General features: G+C 44.2%; 1 protein-coding gene and 1 pseudogene across 1 annotated transcript; both read left to right on the forward strand.

Annotated features, from left to right (window-relative positions):
* Positions 1-80: 80 nt before the first annotated feature.
* On the forward strand, positions 81-7,679 carry LOC138207876 (myosin heavy chain, fast skeletal muscle-like; annotated as a pseudogene).
* A 559-nt stretch (positions 7,680-8,238) lies between these two features.
* Positions 8,239-12,895, forward strand: LOC138207739 (myosin-7). The gene is made up of 6 exons (XM_069165220.1): positions 8,239-8,302; positions 9,672-9,775; positions 11,128-11,232; positions 11,317-11,412; positions 11,509-11,643; positions 11,935-12,895. The coding sequence occupies exons 1-6, from the start codon at positions 8,239-8,241 to the stop codon at positions 11,956-11,958; spliced, it is 528 nt and encodes a 175-aa protein (XP_069021321.1). The 3' UTR covers positions 11,959-12,895.
* The last annotated feature ends 9,313 nt before the right edge of the window (positions 12,896-22,208 follow it).

Genomic DNA, 22,208 nt, shown 5'->3' on the forward strand with positions numbered 1-22,208 from the left:
TGTGATAAAAAAAATAAATAAATAAATACAACAAGTGTGGGGATATTTCTTTCTTGTAATATAAAATCGTATTGATCAGGAGGAGACTCCCGGTGGACGGATCATAAATGACGCTACACCAATATTCACCAAGATTGTTTCATTTCTCTTAAAACAAATAAATCATTACCTCTTATGTTTATAAAATAATATGAGGTCTAAATTGTGGCTTTTTGAGTTTGGAGAGATAATAGTGACTTAAAGATAGATGCATTTTATTTATGTTAATGTTAAATAACTACATGTGGGGGAATTCAACCATTTGTGCTGTGATATTGTAAGTGATCAATTCTAGTCAGTGCAAATCTGTTTCGTCTGAGTTCACCGATAACGAGTTGACGCTTTCGGACAGGCTGATTGATGACGTCATGAAAAAAAAAAAAACTCAGTTTACCGGAGGAGGCGGATGATTTCCTTCACTTTGGAAACAAAAAAAATTTAAAAAAAATCTGTCATTAAACTGTGTATTAATTGTTTTCATTAGACGACGGAGAGGAGCGATGATCTCGCCACCAGCCGGTATTGATTTGATTATGTCTGTTCCGCCTGCACACCTGTCGGGTTCCTCCTTTAGAAATGGGATTGGAAAAGAAAACACAGCAGTCGTTCAAAAAGATCGTAAAAAAAACATAATAACGGAGCTGACAGAGGCAGATGGGGACATTTATAAAAAATGGACGTAGCCAGTGCAGAAGTGCCTTTAAATGCAATACCACTGATGGCCACTAGTGGCTGGCTCCAAAAACAAGTCATGATGGTGTCATTCAATAAATTCCCTCCTTCTGATCAGCGTTTCCTTCTGAAAATATTTCCAGCAATTAATTAGATATTAGGCCTCAAACAGGGCCATGTTTGGGGGCGTGTCCGGTTTGATTGACAGACCCAATCTCATCTAAATATGGTCACTTCTGGCTCCAAAAAAAAACAAAGATGGCGACGGCTAAAATGTCATGACTTGAGGCTTAAAAATGGAAGTTTAGAAACAAGCCAAATTAGCATCTGTAAAAACTCCTTCAAAATAAAAGCCTTCCAGATGATGATCTCATGAAGTGTTTCAAAAAGCTAAAAGTAAAAACAAGTGTTTTTTTTCTTTGTTTACACTCCTTTGATAACTAAATAATTACACAAGAAAAAACAGAATAAGAAGATGTGTCTAAACTTTAGAAGAAGAAAAAAAAAAAACCTCGTCCCCGGTCTTCAACAGGAGCGGGAGAACCTGTGCGACGCCGAGGAGCGCTGCGAGGGCCTGATAAAGAGCAAAATCCACCTGGAGGCCAAAGTCAAGGAGTTCTCCGAGAGGATGGAGGAGGAGGAGGAGATAAACGCCGAGATCACGGCCAAGAAGAGGGAGCTGGAGGACGAGTGCTCGGAGCTGAAGAGAGACATCGATGACCTGGAGCTCACCATCGCCAAAGTGGAGAAGGAGAAATACGCCACGGAGAACAAGGTGCACGTCGAGTTTTCTTTTTCTTTTTTTAAACGGGTTCAGTGTTTTTAACACGTAAGAACTTAAACGACGGGGCGTCTTCTCTCTGCAGGTGAAGAATCTGGTGGAGGAGTTGGCGGCGCTGGAGGAAACTCTGCTGAAGTCCTCGAAGGAGATCCGAGCTCTGCGGGAGGTGCACCAGCAGACGCTGGACGACCTCCAGGCCGAGGAGGACAAGGTCAACTCTCTGGTGAAGACCAAGATCAAGCTGGAGCAGCAGGTTGACGACGTAAGTGTGGAAATAAAAACGCTACATTTTTATTCCGTGTGATTTTATCCTGTGGGTCTTATCGTTTGGTGGGTTTTTTTTCCGTCTCCTGCAGCTGGAGGGTTCGCTGGAGCAGGAGAAGAAGGTACGCGCCGACCTGGAGAGATGCAGGAGGAAGCTGGAGGGCGACCTGAAGCTGTCGCAGGAGACCATCATGGACCTGGAGAACGAGAGGCAGCAGGCCGAGGAGAGACTGAAGAAGTACGTCCGTCAGGTTTAATGATCACTGCTTCACTTTCTTCTCCTGTTTTTGTCGTCCTCCTTCTTTCTCCTCCTGCTTCATGTTTCTCGTTCATTTTGTACCTGAAGAAAACGGTCATATAAATAAAGGTACAAAAAGTTATTAGAAGCATTTTTCCCAAAATGGTGGACTGAACACTGAAAAAACTGAACTTTCAGCAGTTTTCTTTGGAGAAACTTTACCAGTATTAATGAAACTTTATCCACATAAATCATGTGGACTAAAAAAAACTCTTTCTTTTTTTCCTCAGAAAGGACTTTGAGGTCGGCAGCCTGCAGAGTAAGATAGATGACGAACAAGCTCTCAGCATTCAGCTGCAGAAGAAGATTAAAGAGCTTCAGGTGGGTCATTTATAAGATTATCGTAATATTTTAGTCGATGTTCTTTAATATAACGACCCAGGTATTAAAAACTTCACTTTCAGGCTCGCATCGAGGAGCTGGAGGAGGAAATCGAAGCGGAGCGTTCGGCTCGGGCCAAAGTGGAGAAGCAGAGGTGCGACGCGTCCCGGGAGCTGGAGGAGATCACGGAGCGGCTGGAGGAGGCCGGCGGAGCGACCGCCGCTCAGGCCGAGCTCAACAAGAAGCGCGAGGCCGAGTTCCAGAGGCTGCGGCGCGACCTGGAGGAGTCCACGCTGCTCCACGAGTCCGTCGCCGCCGCGCTGCACAAGAAGCAGGCGGACGGCGCGGCCGAGCTCGGCGAGCAGATCGACAAACCTGCAGCGCGTCAAGCAGAAGCTGGAGAAGGAGAAGGGCGAGCTGAAGATGGAGGTCGACGACATGGCCGCCAACGTGGGGAGCGTCCTGAAGAGCAAGGTTTGGAGGATCCAACAGGTCTGAGAAATGCTTTTCTTCTGACGGCCTTTAACAAAAAAAAAAAAAAAAAAAAAAAACTGCCGCTCAAAATGTTTCAGGCGAATCTGGAGAAGCTGCGCAGGAGCCTCGAAGACCAGACGGACGAATACAAGAGCAAAGCGGACGAGGCCCAGAGGTCCCTCAGCGACTCTACGAGCCTCGGCGCTCGACTGGAGACAGAAAATGGTACCTTTTTTTAAATTATTCTTTATTATAAGAAACAGAAAAAGAAGCTGCGAGAAGGACAGACGAGTCTGTTTGTGTCCTCTTGAACAGGCGAGCTGAGCCGTCTGCTGGAGGAGAAGGAGGCGGCGCTCTCCCAGCTGAGCAGAGGGAAGTCGGTGGGCAGCCAGCAGATCGAGGAGCTGAAGAGGCTCCTGGACGAGGAAATTAAGGTGAGAGGCTCGATGGCTCCTGATGTTCGGGAACAGAAGGGTTTTAAAAGAGATTTGTTCCGCAAGAAGTCGCTGCTAGAAATTTACATCATTAAAAGTTAAGAAACTTGATTTGAAAATGTTCAATTCATTATTTAAACCTCATTATTTTAAACTTTTCTGATTTCAGCTTCTCCAAACTAAGAATTCAATAATTTTCTGGTCTTCCTATTGAGGATTTTTTTTTTTAAAAAGACAAATATGAATCAATAAAGTTTACTGCAGATTAATTCATAATCAAGTAATCATTACCTGCAGCTCGAGTGTTACAGCTAGTTTAGTTTTTTAGCTTTTTAAAGATGCTCTGTAGTTTTACTTGAAACTAAAAAATGACGTAAGGCCGAGTGTCAATTCATTGATCAGCAGAGTTGAAAAACAGCAAAACGGCAGCTGGTTTCATGATTGATTGATTTAGTTTATTTACCTAAAACTTGACGGTTTCAGTTCACGCTCACCGCTCTCATAAAACAGCTGTTCTAAGAGAAAAATCTCTAACAAGCTGAATCTTTTCAGGATTAAAAACAGACGGACACAGCTGGTGAACATTCAGCAAATACAGACTCCGACATTTCCCTCCATAGACCCCAAATGAAGCTCGTGTTCATCCATAACTGTTGAATTAGTCCACTTCTCACTGTTTTCCTGCAGCTATGAAATACAAAGTGATGAAAACGGCTCGTTTCAGAACTAAAGCCGCGTCGTTCTCGTCGGTTCTTTCAGGCCCGAAGCGCTCTGGCTCACAGCCTGCAGTCGTCCCGTCACGACTGCGACCTCCTCCGCGAGCAGTACGAGGAGGAGCAGGAAGCCAAAGCCGAGCTGCAGCGCTGCCTCTCCAAGGCCAACGGCGACGTGGCCGAGTGGAGAACCAAGTACGAGACGGACGCCATCCAGCGCACCGAGGAGCTGGAGGAGGCCAAGTAAACAAAAAACAAATGAAAAAAACACGCAGAGTCTTTCTCACGTCAGCGCCGACAAGCTGCTCCTGCTTTAACTTCAGTTCTTCTGTGGTTTGGAAGGAAGAGGCTGGCTCAGCGGCTGCAGGACTCCGAGGAGGCGACGGAGGCGGCGAACGTCAAATGCGCGTCGCTGGAGAAAACCAAGCAGAGGCTGCAGGCGGAGGTGGAGGATCTCATGGTGGAGCTGGAGAGGTCCAACGCAGCCAACGCCATACTGGACAAGAAGCAGAGGAACTTCGACAAGGTGAGTCCTTCCTCTTTCTCTTCCTCTTCCTCTTCCTCTTCCCCTCTGTCGCCTCAGAAAGAGGCTGATTTTTACTCCTCCTTCAGGTTCTGGCCGAGTGGAAGCAGAAGTACGAGGAGAGCCAGTCGGACCTGGAGGTCTCCCAGAGGGAGTCTCGAGGGCTCAGCACCGACCTCTTCAAGCTGAAGAACTCCTACGAAGAAGCTCTGGATCATCTGGAGAACATGAAGCGAGAGAACAAAAACCTGCAGCGTGAGTCGCCGCCGCGCGTCGATGCCGCGAGATGCTGAACGATTTCCTGTCTTGACCTCTTCGTCTGCTCGTCTTCAGAGGAGATCACGGACGTCGCCGAGCAAGTCGGAAACTCCGCCAAGATCATCCACGAGCTGGAGAAAGCCGCGAAGGCAGCGGAGCAAGAGAAGAGAGACATCCAGGCCGCTCTGGAGGAAGTGGAGGTTCGTGTTTTCTCCTCTACATAAATATAAAAATGCATCTTTACTGACAAAATGTTCTCGTGAGATACATGTACAAACAATTTCAAAAGACAAAATTATTCATTTCCTTGATAATAAAGGCTAATATTAAAAATCTCAGTATTATCAAATTATATGATGAAAGATCTGGATAGCGCCAACTGTCCTGAAACAAACAAGATATAACATGAATGTTTAGCCTCCATCATGACCGAGATATGAGCTTAAAAGTGAAGGTGGTGAAATCAGCCTGAAAACGGGTTGAGATGGTTAAGAGCTGGTTTGTCTCCCTGAAGTCGTCCCTGGAGCACGAGGAGGCCAAAATCCTGCACCTGCAGCTGGAGCTGAGCCAGATCAAGTCGGAGGTGGACCGCAAGGCGGCGGAAAAGGACGAGGAGATGGACCAGCTCAAGAGGAACCACCAGAGGACGGTGGACTGCCTGCAGGGGGCGCTGGACGCCGAGACGCGCAGCCGGAACGACGCCGTGCGCGTGAAGAGGAAGATGGAGGGCGACCTGAACGAACTGGAGGTCCAGCTGGGACACGGCAAGCAGCTGAGGAACCTGCAGACTCAGCTGAAGGTCGGTGGAGGAACTCTCCACTCAGACTGTCGGGCTGCTGATGATGATGATGATGTGATGATGATGTCATTTCCTCCCCATCAGGACACGCAGGTCCACCTGGACGAAGCCCTCCGCAGCCTGGAGGACCTGAAGGAGGAGCTCGCCATCGCGGAGCGCCGCAACAACCTGATGGCGGCGGAGAACGAGGAGGCCAGGGCGGCGCTGGAGCAGGCGGAGAGGGGTCGCAAGCTGGCGGAGAACGAGCTGATGGAGGTCAGCGAGAGGATCCAGCTGCTGCACTCGCAGGTGAGTGCACGGAAAACATCGGAGCATAAACTGAGAATAAAGGCATCAAATCTGTCAATAAAAGGTTTGGAAAAGTGGAAGTATTTGGTTTTGTTTCCAAACAACTTCCTTTAAGTCATTGAGGTTGAGTCATTTTTACTCAAATACTGTATTTCTGTACAAATCTGAGGTTCTTTACTCGAGTCTTCTCTGCTACAGTTCAACTTTGTACATTTTATTCCATTATAATTATTTGACTGTTAAAGTCACTGATTACTTACAATACAATTCAGAATCTTGGGATATTTTTTTTTTGCCCCCTTTAATTTCATAAATTGGGTTAGGGTGACAGTAAAGTCACGAAAAGTCAAATCAGAGCCTTTAAATCCATTAACCTGATTATACTTTTATTGACAGAACATTTTCAATGCAGGACTTTAAACCTCTGAGTGTCACAACTCTCCCCTGGTTCAGGTGTTTTCCGTTAGCTTCCTCTTTTATTCTGGAAATAAAACTAACTTTGCGAGCAATTTTCGAATTAAAAAAAAAAAAAATCCTCTTCCTTTTATGTTTTTTTTTTTTTGTAAATGAGTCGTACTTTCTCTTCAGGATCTGCACGCCTCTTGTTGTCATTAACGTGTCATATTTAAATGCTGTTCGACGAATCAGAACACGAGTCTCCTGAACACCAAGAAGAAGACGGAGGCCGATTTGACGCAGCTGCAGTCGGAGATGGAGGACACCGTCCAGGAGGCGAGGAACGCCGACGAGAAGGCCAAGAAGGCCATCATGGACGTGAGTGTCCTCCCCGCCGATCCGGTTCATGGCTTGGAGGTCGGGTTAAAAAAACGTGAGCCTTTTCCCCTTCGTGTGCACGCAGGCCGCCATGATGGCCGAGGAGCTGAAGAAGGAGCAGGACACCAGCGCCCACCTGGAGAGGATGAAGAAGAACCTGGAGGTGACGGTGAAGGACCTGCAGCACCGCCTGGACGAGGCCGAGCAGCTGGCTCTGAAGGGCGGGAAGAAGGAGCTGCAGAAGCTGGAGGCCAAAGTGAGAAGAAAACACAGAAGCATCCTGCGGAGGGATCTGAAGTGGAGGGTTTTAAACTTGAGCGCTTTCGTTCTTTCTTCTGTTTTTTTGAAGGTCCGCGAGCTGGAAAACGAGCTGGAGGCGGAGCAGAAACGCACCGGCGAGGCCATGAAAGGAGTGAGGAAGTACGAAAGGAGGATGAAGGAGCTCAGTTGTCAGGTGAAGAGACGTCCTGCGGCGATATTCACACGAGCCGACCAAAGAAAACCGACGTGATCCCCGGACGGTTTTTTATTTTTATTTCCAGGGCGAGGAGGAGAAGAAGAACGCGGCCCGGCTGCAGGATCTGGTCAACAAGCTGCAGCTGAAAGTCAAAGCGTACAAGCGGCAGTGCGAGGAGGCGGTGAGGGAAACGCACACACACACACACACACACACACACACACACACACACACACACACACACACACACACAAATACGGAGGTTGTGTTGGTGTTGTTGTTGTTGTTGTTGTTGTTGTCGTCGTCGTCTCTTAAGAGCAGCCAGCTGTTATCGTTGTCGTTTACCCGCAGGAGGAACAAACCGGCGCCCAGTCGGCCAAGTTTCGGAAGGTGCAGCACGAGCTGGAGGAGGCGGAGGAGCGAGCCGACGTCGCCGAGTCGCAGCTGAACAAATTGAGAGCGAAGAGCCGCGACGTCGCGGCGAAAGAGGAGTAGAAGTACACGCAGGTGAAAACGCGTTTACAGAATATTTCTCCATTTCAGTTCAGGGGGGAAAAAAAAAGCTGTTTTATTTTTTAAAATAGTTTAACGTGGTTAAAAAGTGGCTTCATCTTTAAAGGAACATTTCCACCAATTTATATACAACATTTTTTTTTTTTTTTTTTTTTTTTTTTTTTTTTACAAAAAGGAAACTAACACACTTTTTGTACTTGTACTTTACTGGAGTACTTTATTTTCAGGCCATTTTATACTTCTGAGTCCACCAGACTTCAGAGGGACATTATGAGCTTTTTCTCTAAACTACGTTACACCACAGCTTTGGTTCCAAGTTACTGTTACGTTGTTTTTTTTTTTGCAAACCAAATAAATATTTCTAGAATATCAATTACTCAACAGTAAATACAATCAGAGATGAAACAATCGAGTGGCAGAAAAGTGCAACAAATCTGCAGCTTTATTTTTTTGATTGTCATTTAAGTTTGATTTTTATTCCGGCTTCTCAAATGTGAAGATTTGGGGGATTTTTTCCTTAAGAGATATTTGCATGGCTTTAATTGTTTGTTGATGTTTTTGAGGTTCGGACTGAAACAAACCTCTAAAATTCATGTATCTGTGTCACTTTCTGGTCTCCGGGTAACTGTGATGACGTTTCACGCCATCATCATCAACCGCTTTAAAGATATGTTCACCTCAGCCAGCTGCGACAGTAAACAGCTGCTTTGTGTGACATTTGATTGGTTCCTCCTGTACGTACTTTTATTGAAGTTACATTTTCGGTGCCCGAACCTGAGTAAAGGATCTGAATTCTTCCTCCACCTCTGAAAATCTATCAGTTTTACATGATTAAAAGATGATTTATTTTTTTCACAAGAAGGAATCCTGCGTATTTGCAGCATCTGTGCGGTTTAATCCTGGGATCAGTTCAGTCGGAGCTAAATAAACACAGACAGCTCGACGTGGTCCAGGAATAGTGCCGACACGGCAGTTATGTATGAACTGACATGGACTGAAACCTCATTCTTACCGAGACACAGACAAAAATGCTGTAATGAAGGGTCTTTGTGTCCGTCGAGCGCTGCGGGATGTTTGTGAATTTACAGCTCAAATTGAATCGTTATAAATGTCCCGTCGATGCTCTCAACGTGTTTCATGTCACGCCATCCAGTCATTATAAAACAAAAGGCTGAAAAAGTGGATGCCAGAACATTAAAAATTCAACAGACTTCTGTTTATTTTATTTTTTTGAAGTAATTTTTTTAATCATGAAAGAAACACAGGAGGTGATATTTTTGGGATGTCAAAGGCTCACAAAAGAGAACAAATCATCTTTTAGAAATTGTTCACAGGCTGATATTTATAAGTTACTTGCAACAGAAATATCGACTGCCAAGAGATGGAGATACTTTATTCATGTTCATCAACTGTTGCTTTGTACCAATAAAAAAAACCTACAGTCTGACCCTTATTTCTGTTTTCATTCTACTGACAACAAAATAAGAAAAAAAATACTAATAAACATTAATGGTGGCAAAACATCTGGAAAACAAAATTCAGATTTGAATACAAATCGATAAAATGAAGAGAAGTGATTTAAACGAACGACTGAAACACAGCTGATGATGAAAATCTGTTAGTTAACGCTGCAGCTCTTCACTAATTCAACCGTAAGAATCATATTAGTGTCGGCTCGCAGCTGCAGCTGAAGACGCAGGAGATGAGATGAAAATGTCTGAATGAGAACGTGTTGCTGTGCAGAGCAGCATCAAAGAAAAAATGTCCAAAAATCCACCTTTTTCACTGCTGTCGGCGCTGCAGTCGTCGGCAGCAGCTGATCCGCTCGTGACATTTGTTAAAATCCCCGTGAAGCAGGGTTAGAGTTACTGTGACTTTCAGCAGGGGAGGGTTATGTACGAGGGCTGAAGGTAACCTCCAGGAGAGGAGGAGGAAGAGGAGGAGGAAGGAAGACGACCTGAGGAGCTGACAGGTTGTTGTTAGCACAGACAGAAATGGGACACTAAGTGGACAGACGGGGACAAACGGTGTGTCCACCAGCTCCTTGTCAACATATCGTTAAGGGTCACTCGCTCACCTCGCACATGACCAGTCGTTACTAAACAGGCCGAACAGCCACAGGACGAGTGGCCCAAAGAGTCACGGGGCCCCCGGACCAGGGGCCTCGGTAGGAAGGGACTGAAAACGACTCCAAAGAAACACAAACGGATGAGAAAATGATGTAAAGGGGCTACAAATAGATGCAAAATGGCAACAGAGAGACAAAATATAACATAAAAACACAAAATGACCACAAAGACACACAAAACAACCACAAATAGATAAAAAGTAACCATAAAATGAGACACAACATAAAACTTAGACACAAAATGACCACAAACAGACACAAAGTGTCTAGAAAAACAAGTGACTTATTAGTAAAGTAAAGTCAATTATTAAAAAGATACAAAATGACAATGAATAACAAACCAACTACAGACGCAAAATATCCTCAGAGACTCGAAAATAGGCACAAAAAACGAGACAAAAACAAAGAGGCACAAAATAACTAGAGACAATGATGACATAATGACTACAAATACATAATAAGCCCACGAAGAAACACAAAATGACTCAGGAGAAAAAAAAAAAAAATAACAACAGCTGTAGGGACAAAAGCGACTTGAAAAAATCTACAAAAAAAAGACAAGCAAACCAACTACAAAGAGACAAAAATGCAAATTCAAGCTTTGATTTTATTGCTCAGTGGGATTCTCATTACCATCATAAGCCGACTGCTCCTCCGACCGTCACACGTTAGGAGACGATGTGATTTATTTCCTCGCCGACGGGCTGCTGTTCACACCTGCTTCCGTGCGCTCCTCCGACTAATATGATGAGATATTAAGTTCCAGACGCTCTTCCCAGCCTTCTTTCTAAATGCGGCACAGAGCAGGTCGCCGTGCGTTTCCAGCCGCCTCTGATGTTCACGCACACGCCGGAAACACTCCACGCGTTAACTCGCTAACACGGCAGGCAAACCAGACGAGTTCTCTTCAAGGTGGGCTGGCGATCACGTACATCGAGAAACATGGATGTTATATACATAAATGTCCATATCATTTTAATTAAAAAGCAGCAGAAAATTCATATCCCGTGTCTGTCACCAGGTGTTTGCCCCCCTTATCTGGAGTTGGTGGAGACCAAAAACAGAGCGTGGAAACACGACCTCAAATTAACAATGATGTTGCTCTTCAACTGCTGAAGGTGTCAAACATGTTTCTGCTTCCCCCAAGTGGCCCCAAAAAAAATCTACCAGCATTTAGTTAGCGCTGACCACAGTAAGACCACAATTAGGTAGATCCAAAAAAAGAGATTTAGCACCTAATGCAGAATAAACTGGGCATGAAACAGTGCTGACAGCCTATTAAAGTTGTATTTTACACATAAACAATTCAGCAAAAGTCCCAATAAAAGCCACAGAGTCTCTTTAACTGTAAAACATTAAAAAAAAAAAACCCTCCTCTGACTCGTCCTCAGGTCCGCGAGCTGGAGAACGAGCTGGACGCCGAGCAGAAACGTTCCAGGGAGTCCATCAAAGGAGTCCGTAAATACGAGAGGAAGGTCAAAGAGCTCACCTATCAGGTACACACAACCACTTTTCTCTTTATCTTTACTGAACGATCGAACCGAGTGTGTTTTTCAGTGTCCCGTCTTCACTTCTTCCAGTCGGAGGAGGACAAGAAGAACAACGTCCGGCTGCAGGATTTGGTGGACAAACTCCAGATCAAGATGAAAGCCTACAAGCGGCACGCCGAAGAAGCTGTGAGCGAATCGGCACAAATGCACGCTGGGATACAAACGGTGAGGTGTCGGATCAACCGTGCACTAAAAAAACAAAAACAACTGTTGGCCTTTCAGGAGGAGCAGTCCAACGTGCACATGGCCAGGTTCAGGAAGGTGCAGCAGGAGCTGCAGGAGGCCGAGGAGCGAGCCAACATGGCCGAATCTCTGGCCAACAAGATGAGAGCCAAGACCCGCGAAATAGGGACGAAGGTGCCGTAACTCTGTATTTTATTGTCTAGCTGCTCCCATAACAACATAAAAGGGGATATAACGTGACCACTCTTCTATCATAGGATACACAATTCAAGTTTAACACTTATCCTGTATATATAAGCAAAACAAATGTGATTAAATACTCTTCAGTTTTGGGACAAAAAAGTCCTAAAACTCCTCAGTGGAGTTTTAAAGTGCTTTTTTCAGTAAGTAAATTTTTTTTACTTCTATGATCGATACCAATGTTCAAAATTCTGTAACAGCAAACTTTTTTTTTTTTTTTTCCAGGCACAAGAGGGACAGGCCGAGTAGCAGCAGACACCGGTGGATACAAATGTTGTATTGAAATCAAATATACGTATGGTATTTTATAGTTTCTCATATTTATATCACAGCATGTTAAGATATTTGAGTAAACCTTAACTAAAATAAATTAAGTTACAACACAATCAGAAGCATGAATTTCAGAACAGTAGTTTTAATATTCCTAAATAATGAATTATTTTTACCACCTTATCATTTAATAACTTCTCATGTAAACATCCGAGCTCTGAGGTTAATGGCTTAAATTGAAGAAGACACTGCGGCACCATTATAAATATATTCCCCATAAACTACTTCATTTATTTATCTGCATGAAAACACATTTTTCTGGCAGTGAAAGAAAATGTTTGCAGAAATTTTACACACATGCACTGAGTTGTAATAAAAACAGAAAAGCAAGTTACCACGTGTTAACTTGACATTTTACACATTTGTAGCCTACAAGTTACATTTAATTGTGACAGACTTGTTTTCTCATGTAAACAAACGCCCAGCAGGGGGCGCTGCAGAGAGGAGTTAAAGGCCATTTAACATCTAATCAAAGGTAGAATAATCATGTGAGATTAGTTGTATGCATTATGTTTCAACAAGGCAGGTGAAACTCCCTCAGGGAACACGACAGCTCCAGGTTTACTGGATCTGGTTTGTTGCGTCAAATTGAGTGAGTTAAAGCTTTGTTTGGGAATTTTAAATTATAATAAATTAAAAATGATGAGATATTCCTGATAAAAAGAGGGTTCCTGATTAATCAGTTTGATAAACCTGATCACAGCAACTTCATCCACATGCAATATATTCGCCGTGTATTTGGTCTTTTTAGTCCAAATCTGCAATCATTTCTTCTGTTTTTTATTTTTCCTGATCTCAGTCTTTATTTTCACCTCTGTAGTTGCCTTCACTGTCCTGGTTCAGTTTCACGTCTATTCTCTCTGCTTTTTTCTAGTTTTAGAATAATAATAAATGTTTTAAAAATTCAACTTGTCCCGTGTTTAATAGACCATATTTCGATCATGAAACGGGTAAAGATCAGTGCCTCTATAGGCAGATAAATAAATGCAGTAGGACGGTGTGTGTGTGTGTGTGTGTGTGTGTGTGTGTGTGTGTGTGTGTGTGTGTATCATCATCTGTATCTCGTAGAAGGTCTCCAGGCCGCCCGCTGATCGGACGTCCGCATGAAGTTCCCCTTTGAAAACAACGATTATAACGGCTCCGCTGTCCGCTACAGAAAAGTGATGATTGTATGTCGTGGATCGGTGAGGTTGGCCGGACGCTTCCCTTCATCCGCTGCCGGCTTTACACGTCTGCACGGCGTGTACACGACCAGCCGGTCCGAAAACAGCCAGAGAGGAGAAGAAGAAGGAGCGCCTCCTCAGTGGCTCACCTGAAGGAGAAAGGAGTCATCAATGAGAAGTAATCCTCTGGAAACACGCGCCGTGGCTCAAATTGAATCCAGCGATCAGTCTAAGTTTGGTGGAGTCAACGGTGCTTTGAATGCGTGTTTTAGGAACACTAATACTACTAATACTAACACTATGGGCAGGATGAGGCTTCTCTGACCTCTAACCTGTGACCTCTGACCTCTGACAGCCAGCTGGTGATTCTCCTTCACCAGAGATGTAACACTTGTAGAGTCCTTCGTCGGCTTTAGAGACGCCGTGGATGGTCACGTTTCCCGCGAAGCTGCTCCCGACGAGACGCCCGTCTTTGTAAAACTCAGTGATGACATCGGAGGAGGAGGACGAGGAGGAGGAGGAGAAGGAGGAGGAGGAGGAGGAGGAGGTGCCCCTGCTTCTACAGCGCAGTGTCACGGCGTCTCCCGCCGTCGCAGGAAGGGCGGGACTCTCCAGGATCACAAAACCATCTGAAGGACGTGACAAAGACGAATAGCATAATTTCAATGAGGTGAAAATGTGAAACGATCGTTTGCTTCATGTGTCTGAAAACGAGGGTCGACAAAAAGGCTCTTTTCTTTGGAGTAAATTATGCAACAGTCAACGGGCTGCAGAGCTTCAATTGCAATCCACCCATCCATCCATCCATCCATCCATCCATCCAACCATCCATCCATCCAACCATCCATCCATCCAACCATCCATCCATCCATCATCCATACCCGCCTTCGTCCTGCACTAACATCACAGGCAATAAAATGTGTAAAAAAAAAACAAGTTTTGACGACAGATCGACGGATGGATTTCTCTTATTTTTCATTTCTCTTTTCTATATTTGCCGCAGAAAGATCAAAATCACGACATGAACTTCTTGGTCGTTTAGTTTGAACCCACCCGTCACCGTGACGCCGACGGCGTCGCCGCGCTCTCCCGCTCCAGACTCACACCAGTAAACTCCAGAGTCCAAATAGTAAAGGTCGTAGATGAAGCGGCAAGAGTGATTTCTTCTGTCCCGGGATGTCGGACAGCCTTCGTTGGCGTTCGTGGACGTGTTCCTCCGAACCGTCCACGCGGGAGAGTTTACCGGCCGCCCGCAGCAGCTCAGAGAGACCGACTCGTACTGGAAGAACCGGGATCTGTCGGGGAGGACGCTGAGAGAGGCTGCGAGAAGGAGGAGAAAACCGGATTCATATCGGGAGATAGAAGTTTTCGATTTTATGAATCCCACAGTGGGGAAATTTAGAAACACAAAAAAGGTGCAGACAATATGAAAAAAATTACAAATATGTATACATAAAATAAATATGGATAAAAAATATATATATATTTCAGAAAAAAAATAAGAGCAATAAGATAAGATAAGATAATCCTTTATTAGTCCCGCAGTGGGGAAATTTACAGGATGAATAAATACACGCGCAAACTATGTACACAAAAACAAATAAAATATTTGTTTCTATTTTACCAATAGATGTTGATCCTTTTGAACAATATAACAACAACAACAAAAAGTCTGTTGCTCTCTGCAGCCGTCATTTGAAATGGTAGAAGTTTTCCTCCAGAGACCCCTTAATGAGATACTTAATGAGGTGAAACCAAGCGGCCCAAAGCGAAGCCGATTAGGTTCAAACCTCGACGGCTGCCGAGCGCTGCAGTAAATACGACGAGAAGCTTTATGTGGATGCTAAAGAACAAAAACATCAATCCGACCAACAGATAAAACTAGAACCAATGTATTTTTGTTTTGTTTTTCCCTAGAAAATCATTACTTTGAATAATTTCCTATTATTTCGCTCACATTTGAACCGTTTCAGATAATTTAACATTGAAATTTTGCGATTATGTGAAACTGTTGAATAAGTGACTTCCTCCTTTACTGTTCAACCTAAAAAACCACTAAAAACTATATTCGTCACAGACTTAGATACATTCTTAATTTATTTCATTCATAATTTATTTGAAGCATCTTAGAAGCTTTAGACACATTTCGGACTAAACTGGAGTTCAGGTACAGTTGGGTACTCACCAACGACAGCGTGGTGACCTCCATGCTGCTCCGACACGGTGAAGTCGTGTACAGTCGTGGCCTCGATGGTCTCAAAGAGATTTTCTCCCATAGCTTCCACTTCAAGTTCAAGTTTTGCCAATGTCATTTTCAGAGTTAAAAAACAACAACACAATCTTGACCCAAAATAAGCTATAACTGATTATAAGTATAAAACTTTTTTTTTTAAAATACAAGAGCAGCACGGTGCACTTTGTATTAGTTACTGGTAAACATTTGAAATAAAATGGCATAAGGTTTACAGCACATTTTTTGTTAAACAAAACCAACTAAAAAAAAAACTAAAGCATCATGCAACATATCTTCCAGCTGTGTTGACTTATTTTAGTCAAAAATGAATGTGTTTTTTTCTTTGTTTTATTCGCACAATAAACATACCGATGGCTTCCATCTGACACGGTGGTACTTCGTGGAAAAACATAGCCCACATTTCTGCGTGGAGGGGCAAAACTTTCCACAATGGCTGCTATTTCCTCGCGCGCCAAATCCAGCCGTTTGAAAAATATGTCTTGGCCACACCCCTTCCAGCAGTCTGTAATCAGTGACGTAACTTAGCATTCGCTCGCTGATTGGCTGCTTTGACTAAATTGAACACAGGTGCGGCGGATTTCGAGCCCGCGCGGGGACGTTGATAAGCGGCCGGACGCAGCCGTCATTTGTGTGCTGACTACTCCACGGTTGTCTCCGGTTCAGTCAGGCACCCAGCTGCTGTATCTTTTGCAACAGGTGACTTCAGCTTTATAGTTTTTCAAATGTTTTATCCGTGTGTCTGTGGGTTTAATAGCGTTTGTTGTGGGCACGTGATGTGTTGTAGCTTCTCCCGGATAATTTGTTTGTTTAACGAGCGCCTATGTGCTGCGTTCAAGTGCTGTGTCAGGGGTTATGCCTGGTGTGGCTGGCAGGTTGTTGTTGTTTTTTTTATATATAAGGGACAAGCTGTCGATCGACTCGCGGTAAAAGCAAAGACAATACTGATTTATTATCCAAACCTGTATCATTGTTCTGAATATCATTACTTGTGAGTCCGAGAGGAAACGCTTCACATTTTAACATCTTTCCACACTTATTCACAATATGATCACGTTTTTCATAAAAGTACACTCCCAAAACATGAATTTTTGAATTGATTTCTTTAACCCCTCCTGAAATGCTTTTCCATATATATATATACAAATATGCTAGATATATACAAAAAAAATCTAGCATGCTGCAGCCTGACTTTTCATTCCATTCATGCCATTTTGTTTAGAGCCTCTTGCATTCGCACAACTGTTTGTTTAATATTTTTGCTCCCCAATATTTTTTTAAATATATCTAATTCATCATGATGCATGGTAGACATTTTAGGGAATGCTTAAATGCTGTCTGAACACACTTTCTTTCACATTTGTAAGAATTTAGTTTGACTCAACAAAAGTGTCAGAAGCTCCAGAGACGGATGTGGTTTTAATCAATCGGTTCCCAGATAAATATAATTTGCACTGCTGCGTTTTGAAATAACCTCCCACCTGCTTACCAAACTTTCACAATGATGCACCTGGAAAAATTGGAAGTTCAGGAAGTTACCAATCTGTCATTGCGCCACCACAAAATGGGGCCCATTAAATTGGAAACGTTAAAACCGGGAGGCTTGACTCTCTTTTCTTTTCTTTTCTCTTCTCCCCCCACAGGTAGCACCAGTAAGCTCTACGAACTGTAAGTCACCGTTTTCATTGTTTAATTCTCTGGTTTTGCGTGGCCGTCGTGTCATGGTTGTTCTTGCCTTGGCTGCCGTGCCAACCTATCCCTTTATCTCTTTCAAACTTCTCTTTCCTCTGATCGTTTGATCAGTTTGGGTGAACTTCCGTCCGTGCTTAAATCTATTCGGACGGAGTTAAGGCCGTCCGTCGCTTTAAGTAGTCCAGCCTGTCCTGCCCTCCAACCTACGTTAAAACGGACCCATTCATACTCAGCCCTGCCCCAGCCTCCCCAGCCCCCAGCCCTGCCCCAGCCTCTCCCACCCCAGCCTCAGCCCTGCCCGCCCTGCCCCCCCCCAGCCCCAGCCTCCGCCCCCAGCCCTGCCCCAGCCTCTCCGCCCCAGCCCCAGCCTCCCCGCCTCAGCCCTAGCCCCCAGCCCTGCCCCAGCCTCTCTCCCCCCCCCCTGCCTCAGCCCTGCCCCAGCCCCCAGCCCTGCCCCAGCCTCTCCCCCCCCCCCCGCCTCAGCCCTGCCCTGCCCCAGCCCCAGCCTGCCCCGCCCATTTCTTCCTGTCGTTTTTTTATTTTTCTGAATGGCTACTATGGCAAACTGTTACTCTTTGACTCACCACCATCATACATTAGTCGTTGCTTACACTTTATAAAACTCCCTATCTAAATCTGTGATATATTACCTTGTCTGTTGTGCCTTGATTTGGTGGTGGCCTGTACTTACCCTAAAATCTTTTGCTTTACGCCTGTTTTTCCTCTTTTTCCATCTAATTAGGTTTTTGTGTTTGCATCTAATGAGTCTCATCTTGGCCACTGTGCTGTTGCTAGTCATTGGTCTCTTATCTACTCGGTTGGAATCAGTTTCCATCTGAACATTCACTCGTCTATCCCGTCCACTAAGTTTAAAAGGGTGCATGTCAGTTTTATTGGGTTATTCGGAGGCCCGTCTGCTTTAACCTGTCGGTCGCCGTGCCGATATTTTTCCCCCTTTAGCGTCAACAAGAGCTGCTGCAAAGGTGCGTGGAAATTTTATTCTTTAATGTACGGCCCGTGTGCCATAACCTGCAGGCTGCCAGCCTTAACCCGTCGGACGCCGAGCCGATATTTTTCCCTCAGCCTCTACAAAAAGGTGGGTGGCCGCCGTGCCGAGAACTAACCTGTCGGTCGCCGAGCCGATATTTTTTTCCCCCAGCCTCTACAAAAAGGTGGGTGGCCGCCGTGCCGAGAACTAACATTTTCCTCCCTCAGCTTCTACAAACGTCGTCGTCCATCAATTCTGAAGAAGGAGCTGTCGGCAAGCTCTGCGAAAAGGTTTGTAGCAATTTCATTCTTCAACGCACGGCCCGTGTGCCATAACATGTCGGACGCCGTGCCGATCACCCTCCTTCGCGTTTTCTTGCACCCCCGCTCTCTCTCAGGATGTACATCGCACATCTGTTTAATTCCTCTTACCTGTTGAGAATTAAACAGCTCTCTTAGTTTTGGTAAATCGTAGCATGTCCTTTAGATGCAAACGCAAAACCTCTTCATGGCTCCCTTGCCGTGACTTGTTGTCTGTCTCCCCATCTGTCCTCCCCTCTGTGTTTGTCTCCCCCTTCGTGTCTCGTCTGTGATCTGGTTAAGTCAGGATCCATTTTGGCGCATTAGTATTGCGCAATGCCGACCAAATTGGCATCCCAATATCTGGTGAACCAGTGCACCTGACTTTTTAATTAAGGTGAATATTTTTTACCTCCAGTTAATATTGCAGCTCCAGTTTGGACCTGCAATATTAACATTATTATTATTTACCATTTTAAGCATGGCCTTTTCTTGCATGTTCCCATGCACATTGGCACCCGAGCACAATGTAAATGATTGGCTCCTGCCTCTGGCCACCATTTGGCTCTTGTAGTTTCCAAAACCCAGTTACAATATGAGCTCAGCAATGTAGTTGATGCTTTGCTGACATCGTGATGACTCCCATCCCAGTCGGCCTGAAGTAGATCTACAAACTGTAAGTCTCGCTTTTCTTAATTGTTGTTGGCCCATGATCCTGTACACAGCCTGGAAACATTTAAATGCATTTTATTAGTTAAGAGGCTTCTTTGATCAACGCTGAGGAAAACTGCCCATCTGGCAATCATTTCAGATAGTCTTTTACTTGAATTTATCTTGTGGGCTTTGATTTGCTCATGAATTGTATCAATAGAACATTATTCTTGATTTAATTAAAAAAAAAAAAAATTGCCTTTCTCGTTGAGTTATACAGCTCATGGATGGGTCATTGCAAGTTCTTTAGGCAAGGCAAGTTTATTTGTAGATCACATTTCAACAACAAGGCAATTCACAGTGCTTCATATAAAACCATTAAAACATAAGACAAAAGGACATTTAAAAATAATTAACCATTAATTAATTCCTTATTTAATATTATATTTTTTCGTCATGTTTGGTCCGAGTGTATTTGTTACACTGCTGTCACGATCATCACCACCCAAACTTTTGAAGTTATCACACCTTAGTATTTATTCCCTCTTGTGGTAAATGCCGTCTGGTCTCGCTTTGCCAAGTTTAATTCCAGAATAAAACCTCGTTAGGATCTTTGCATAGCATTCTGGGAGGCCTCCCAGCAGGGGCATTTAATCTCGCCCCTGCAAAGCGTTGTTAGGATTTAGTTGTGTCATTTACTGACAGCATCCAGTGATGAGGTGATATTTCTTTTTGCTTAGGACAGGGGCTGGTTTGGGAGAGGGTGGTGGGGTGGTGCTAGGTGGAGGGAGTTATCTTGGCAGAGAGACGACTCGGAAGGCTCGAATAGCGCTCGAGAAGCAATTCTCATGCCCAGTTATGGGTATATTTTCAATTTTCCTTCTAGCGGTGATGAGTATGACAACAGTGACAATGAAAACATGGTTGATAAATGCAACGGGGTTTTAACCATTAATCACCTCGCTACTCGCTTATATGGACGGACTCAAAATGGCAGCCGTGGGCTGGAGTCGGGGAGACGGTCTTTAACAGATCAGCTGACACTCAGCTCAGTGGTACCATGTGACCACAGGGGAAGTTGACATGCTTAATTGTCTCATCTTCTCTTCAAATATTACATCACGACATTGGCTCATACTTTGGCCCAGGATGAATTATTACAGTGGACATGAAGTTTTGTTTTTTTCCCCCAGTGTCATCAGAGAAGCCTCTTTTAATAGGAAACCAACACTGATGTTTAAAATGTTGTTGCTGTGTGTAGTTGGTGTTCTCTCTGTAGTTTAATCATTTCAGGACATGCTGCCCAAGAGCTCTCAAAGGATTCCAACACAGAACTGGCGTCGCCTCCTCAGCGTGAGTAACTTTACAAATTCACAATGTTTTCATTTGTAAGCGGCCAAAGTGGTCATGTCAACCAATTTCCTGTTTTTGATAGGAAACGGTTCGACAAAATGTCGCTATCGCTAGTTGGCTCACTGCCAGCTCAATGGCAACCATTGAGCAAATCACAGCAATGCTAGCATTAGCTAATAGTTGGGGTTTTATTTGGACTATTTTTATGGGCTCTTATGTTTTAAATGAACACGCATTACTTCACATTCCTTGTCATAACCTCTGGTCACAATATCCGTTTCTTTGTTTGAACGTTATTCTTAATGTTAATGTCTAGTTAAGCAGTCGGATCAGTCGACATCCCTTTTCCCCAACAGCTCTGCATTTCGTGCAGGTAGCCAAACTTGGCTTTGGGCAAAACATTTAATTAGCCGAAATAGCTTGGAGTTCACTACCAACCACCTGTTTATGGTAAAATCCATATTACTAACACTAAGCTATATTTTAGAAAAACAGGGCAGTAATTGTAAATGCTTTCAATACGATACAGCTAAATGGGCCTTGTAGCTAACATTAGTGACCAGCATTGTACCGTTTCCCTCTCTTCTTCTTCTACTTTGTCCACAATCTGTTGGTGAGGTGTAGCGGTTATCTGTTCGGTTGATGCTGAATACAGAGCTTGACGAGCTTGTTTTGTTTTGACCCAGCATGAAGACCCGCTTCTCAGAAGATTCGGCCCACTGCGACTCATCTGCCCGGCAACCCACCCAAGAAACAACTCGGAAGAGGTCGGTAGGCCTCATTTCATCATGACGGCCTCATCATCCTCAGCTTGCAGCGAAAGACTGTAAAGAACTTTTTTCTGGGAACAACACCCACCTTAACCACGTGTGCACACCTTCATTATGTACCAACTCGTAGACCGTCATGTTGTACTAATTGTAGAATTTTATACTCTGTTTTATGTGTATATATATGTGTCGATAGGTATTGATTGTATTTTTGCAGCTGTCCATCATCACCACCCAAATATTTTACAGAATTTGTTCGTAATACTTGAACATTTACTCTCCATTGAGATGAACACTGTCTGGTCTCGCTCTGCCAAGTTTAATTCCAGTTCAGATGTTGAAGTTCACTTTGGTGAGCATTTTGGGAGGCCTCCCAGCAGGGGGTATCTAACCTTTCCCCCTGCAAAGCGTTGTTAGGATTTAGTTGTCATTTACTGACAGCATCCAGTGATGAGGTGATATTTATTTTATCTTAGGACAGGGGCTGGTTTGGGAGAGGGTGGTGGGATGGGGGTGGTGCTAGGTGTAGGGAGTTATCTTGGCAGAGAGACGACTCCGATGGCTCAAATGATGCTGAAGAAGCACATTTCTTTTGATACCCAGTTTTTTGGGTGTATTCATTTTCCTTCCAGTGGTGATGAAAATGACGGCAGTGATGACAATCAAAACGTAACAGTTGCGATCGTCCATGCCGAATGGTATGACCAACAATTTGTATCGTGATATTTACAATTTTGTAATGTCGTATTTTGATGTATCTGTATGCCTCTGTAAATGTAAAGCACAACCTTGTATTTATTTTTATGCTGTTCTCAACCCAACCGGTCGAGGCAGATGGCCGCCCACCACTGAGCCTGGTTCTGCCGGAGGTTTCTTCCTGTTAAAAGGGAGTTTTTCCTTCCCGCTGTTGCTCATGGGGAATTTTTTCAATTGTTGGGTTTCTCTTTCATGTAGTAAAGTTCTGTTTCAAGGGCTTTACTCAAAATGCCCCGTGTGTGGGGC

The sequence above is a fragment of the Embiotoca jacksoni genome, unplaced genomic scaffold, assembly GCF_022577435.1.
Source record: "Embiotoca jacksoni isolate LCO1_2020_lvr unplaced genomic scaffold, fEmbJac1.0.p SCAF_34, whole genome shotgun sequence".
Lineage (NCBI taxonomy): Eukaryota > Metazoa > Chordata > Actinopteri > Embiotocidae > Embiotoca > Embiotoca jacksoni.

Bases quoted from the DNA above. Each gene is read 5' to 3' on its own strand.
- LOC138207739 (XM_069165220.1), top strand. From the start codon at position 8,239: ATGACGTTTCACGCCATCATCATCAACCGCTTTAAAGATATGTTCACC. The intron at 8,303-9,671 runs GTAAACAGCTGC...CATATCGTTAAG, and splicing joins CACCTCAGCCAGCTGCGACA to GGTCACTCGCTCACCTCGCA. The intron at 9,776-11,127 runs GTAGGAAGGGAC...ACTCGTCCTCAG, and splicing joins CCCCCGGACCAGGGGCCTCG to GTCCGCGAGCTGGAGAACGA.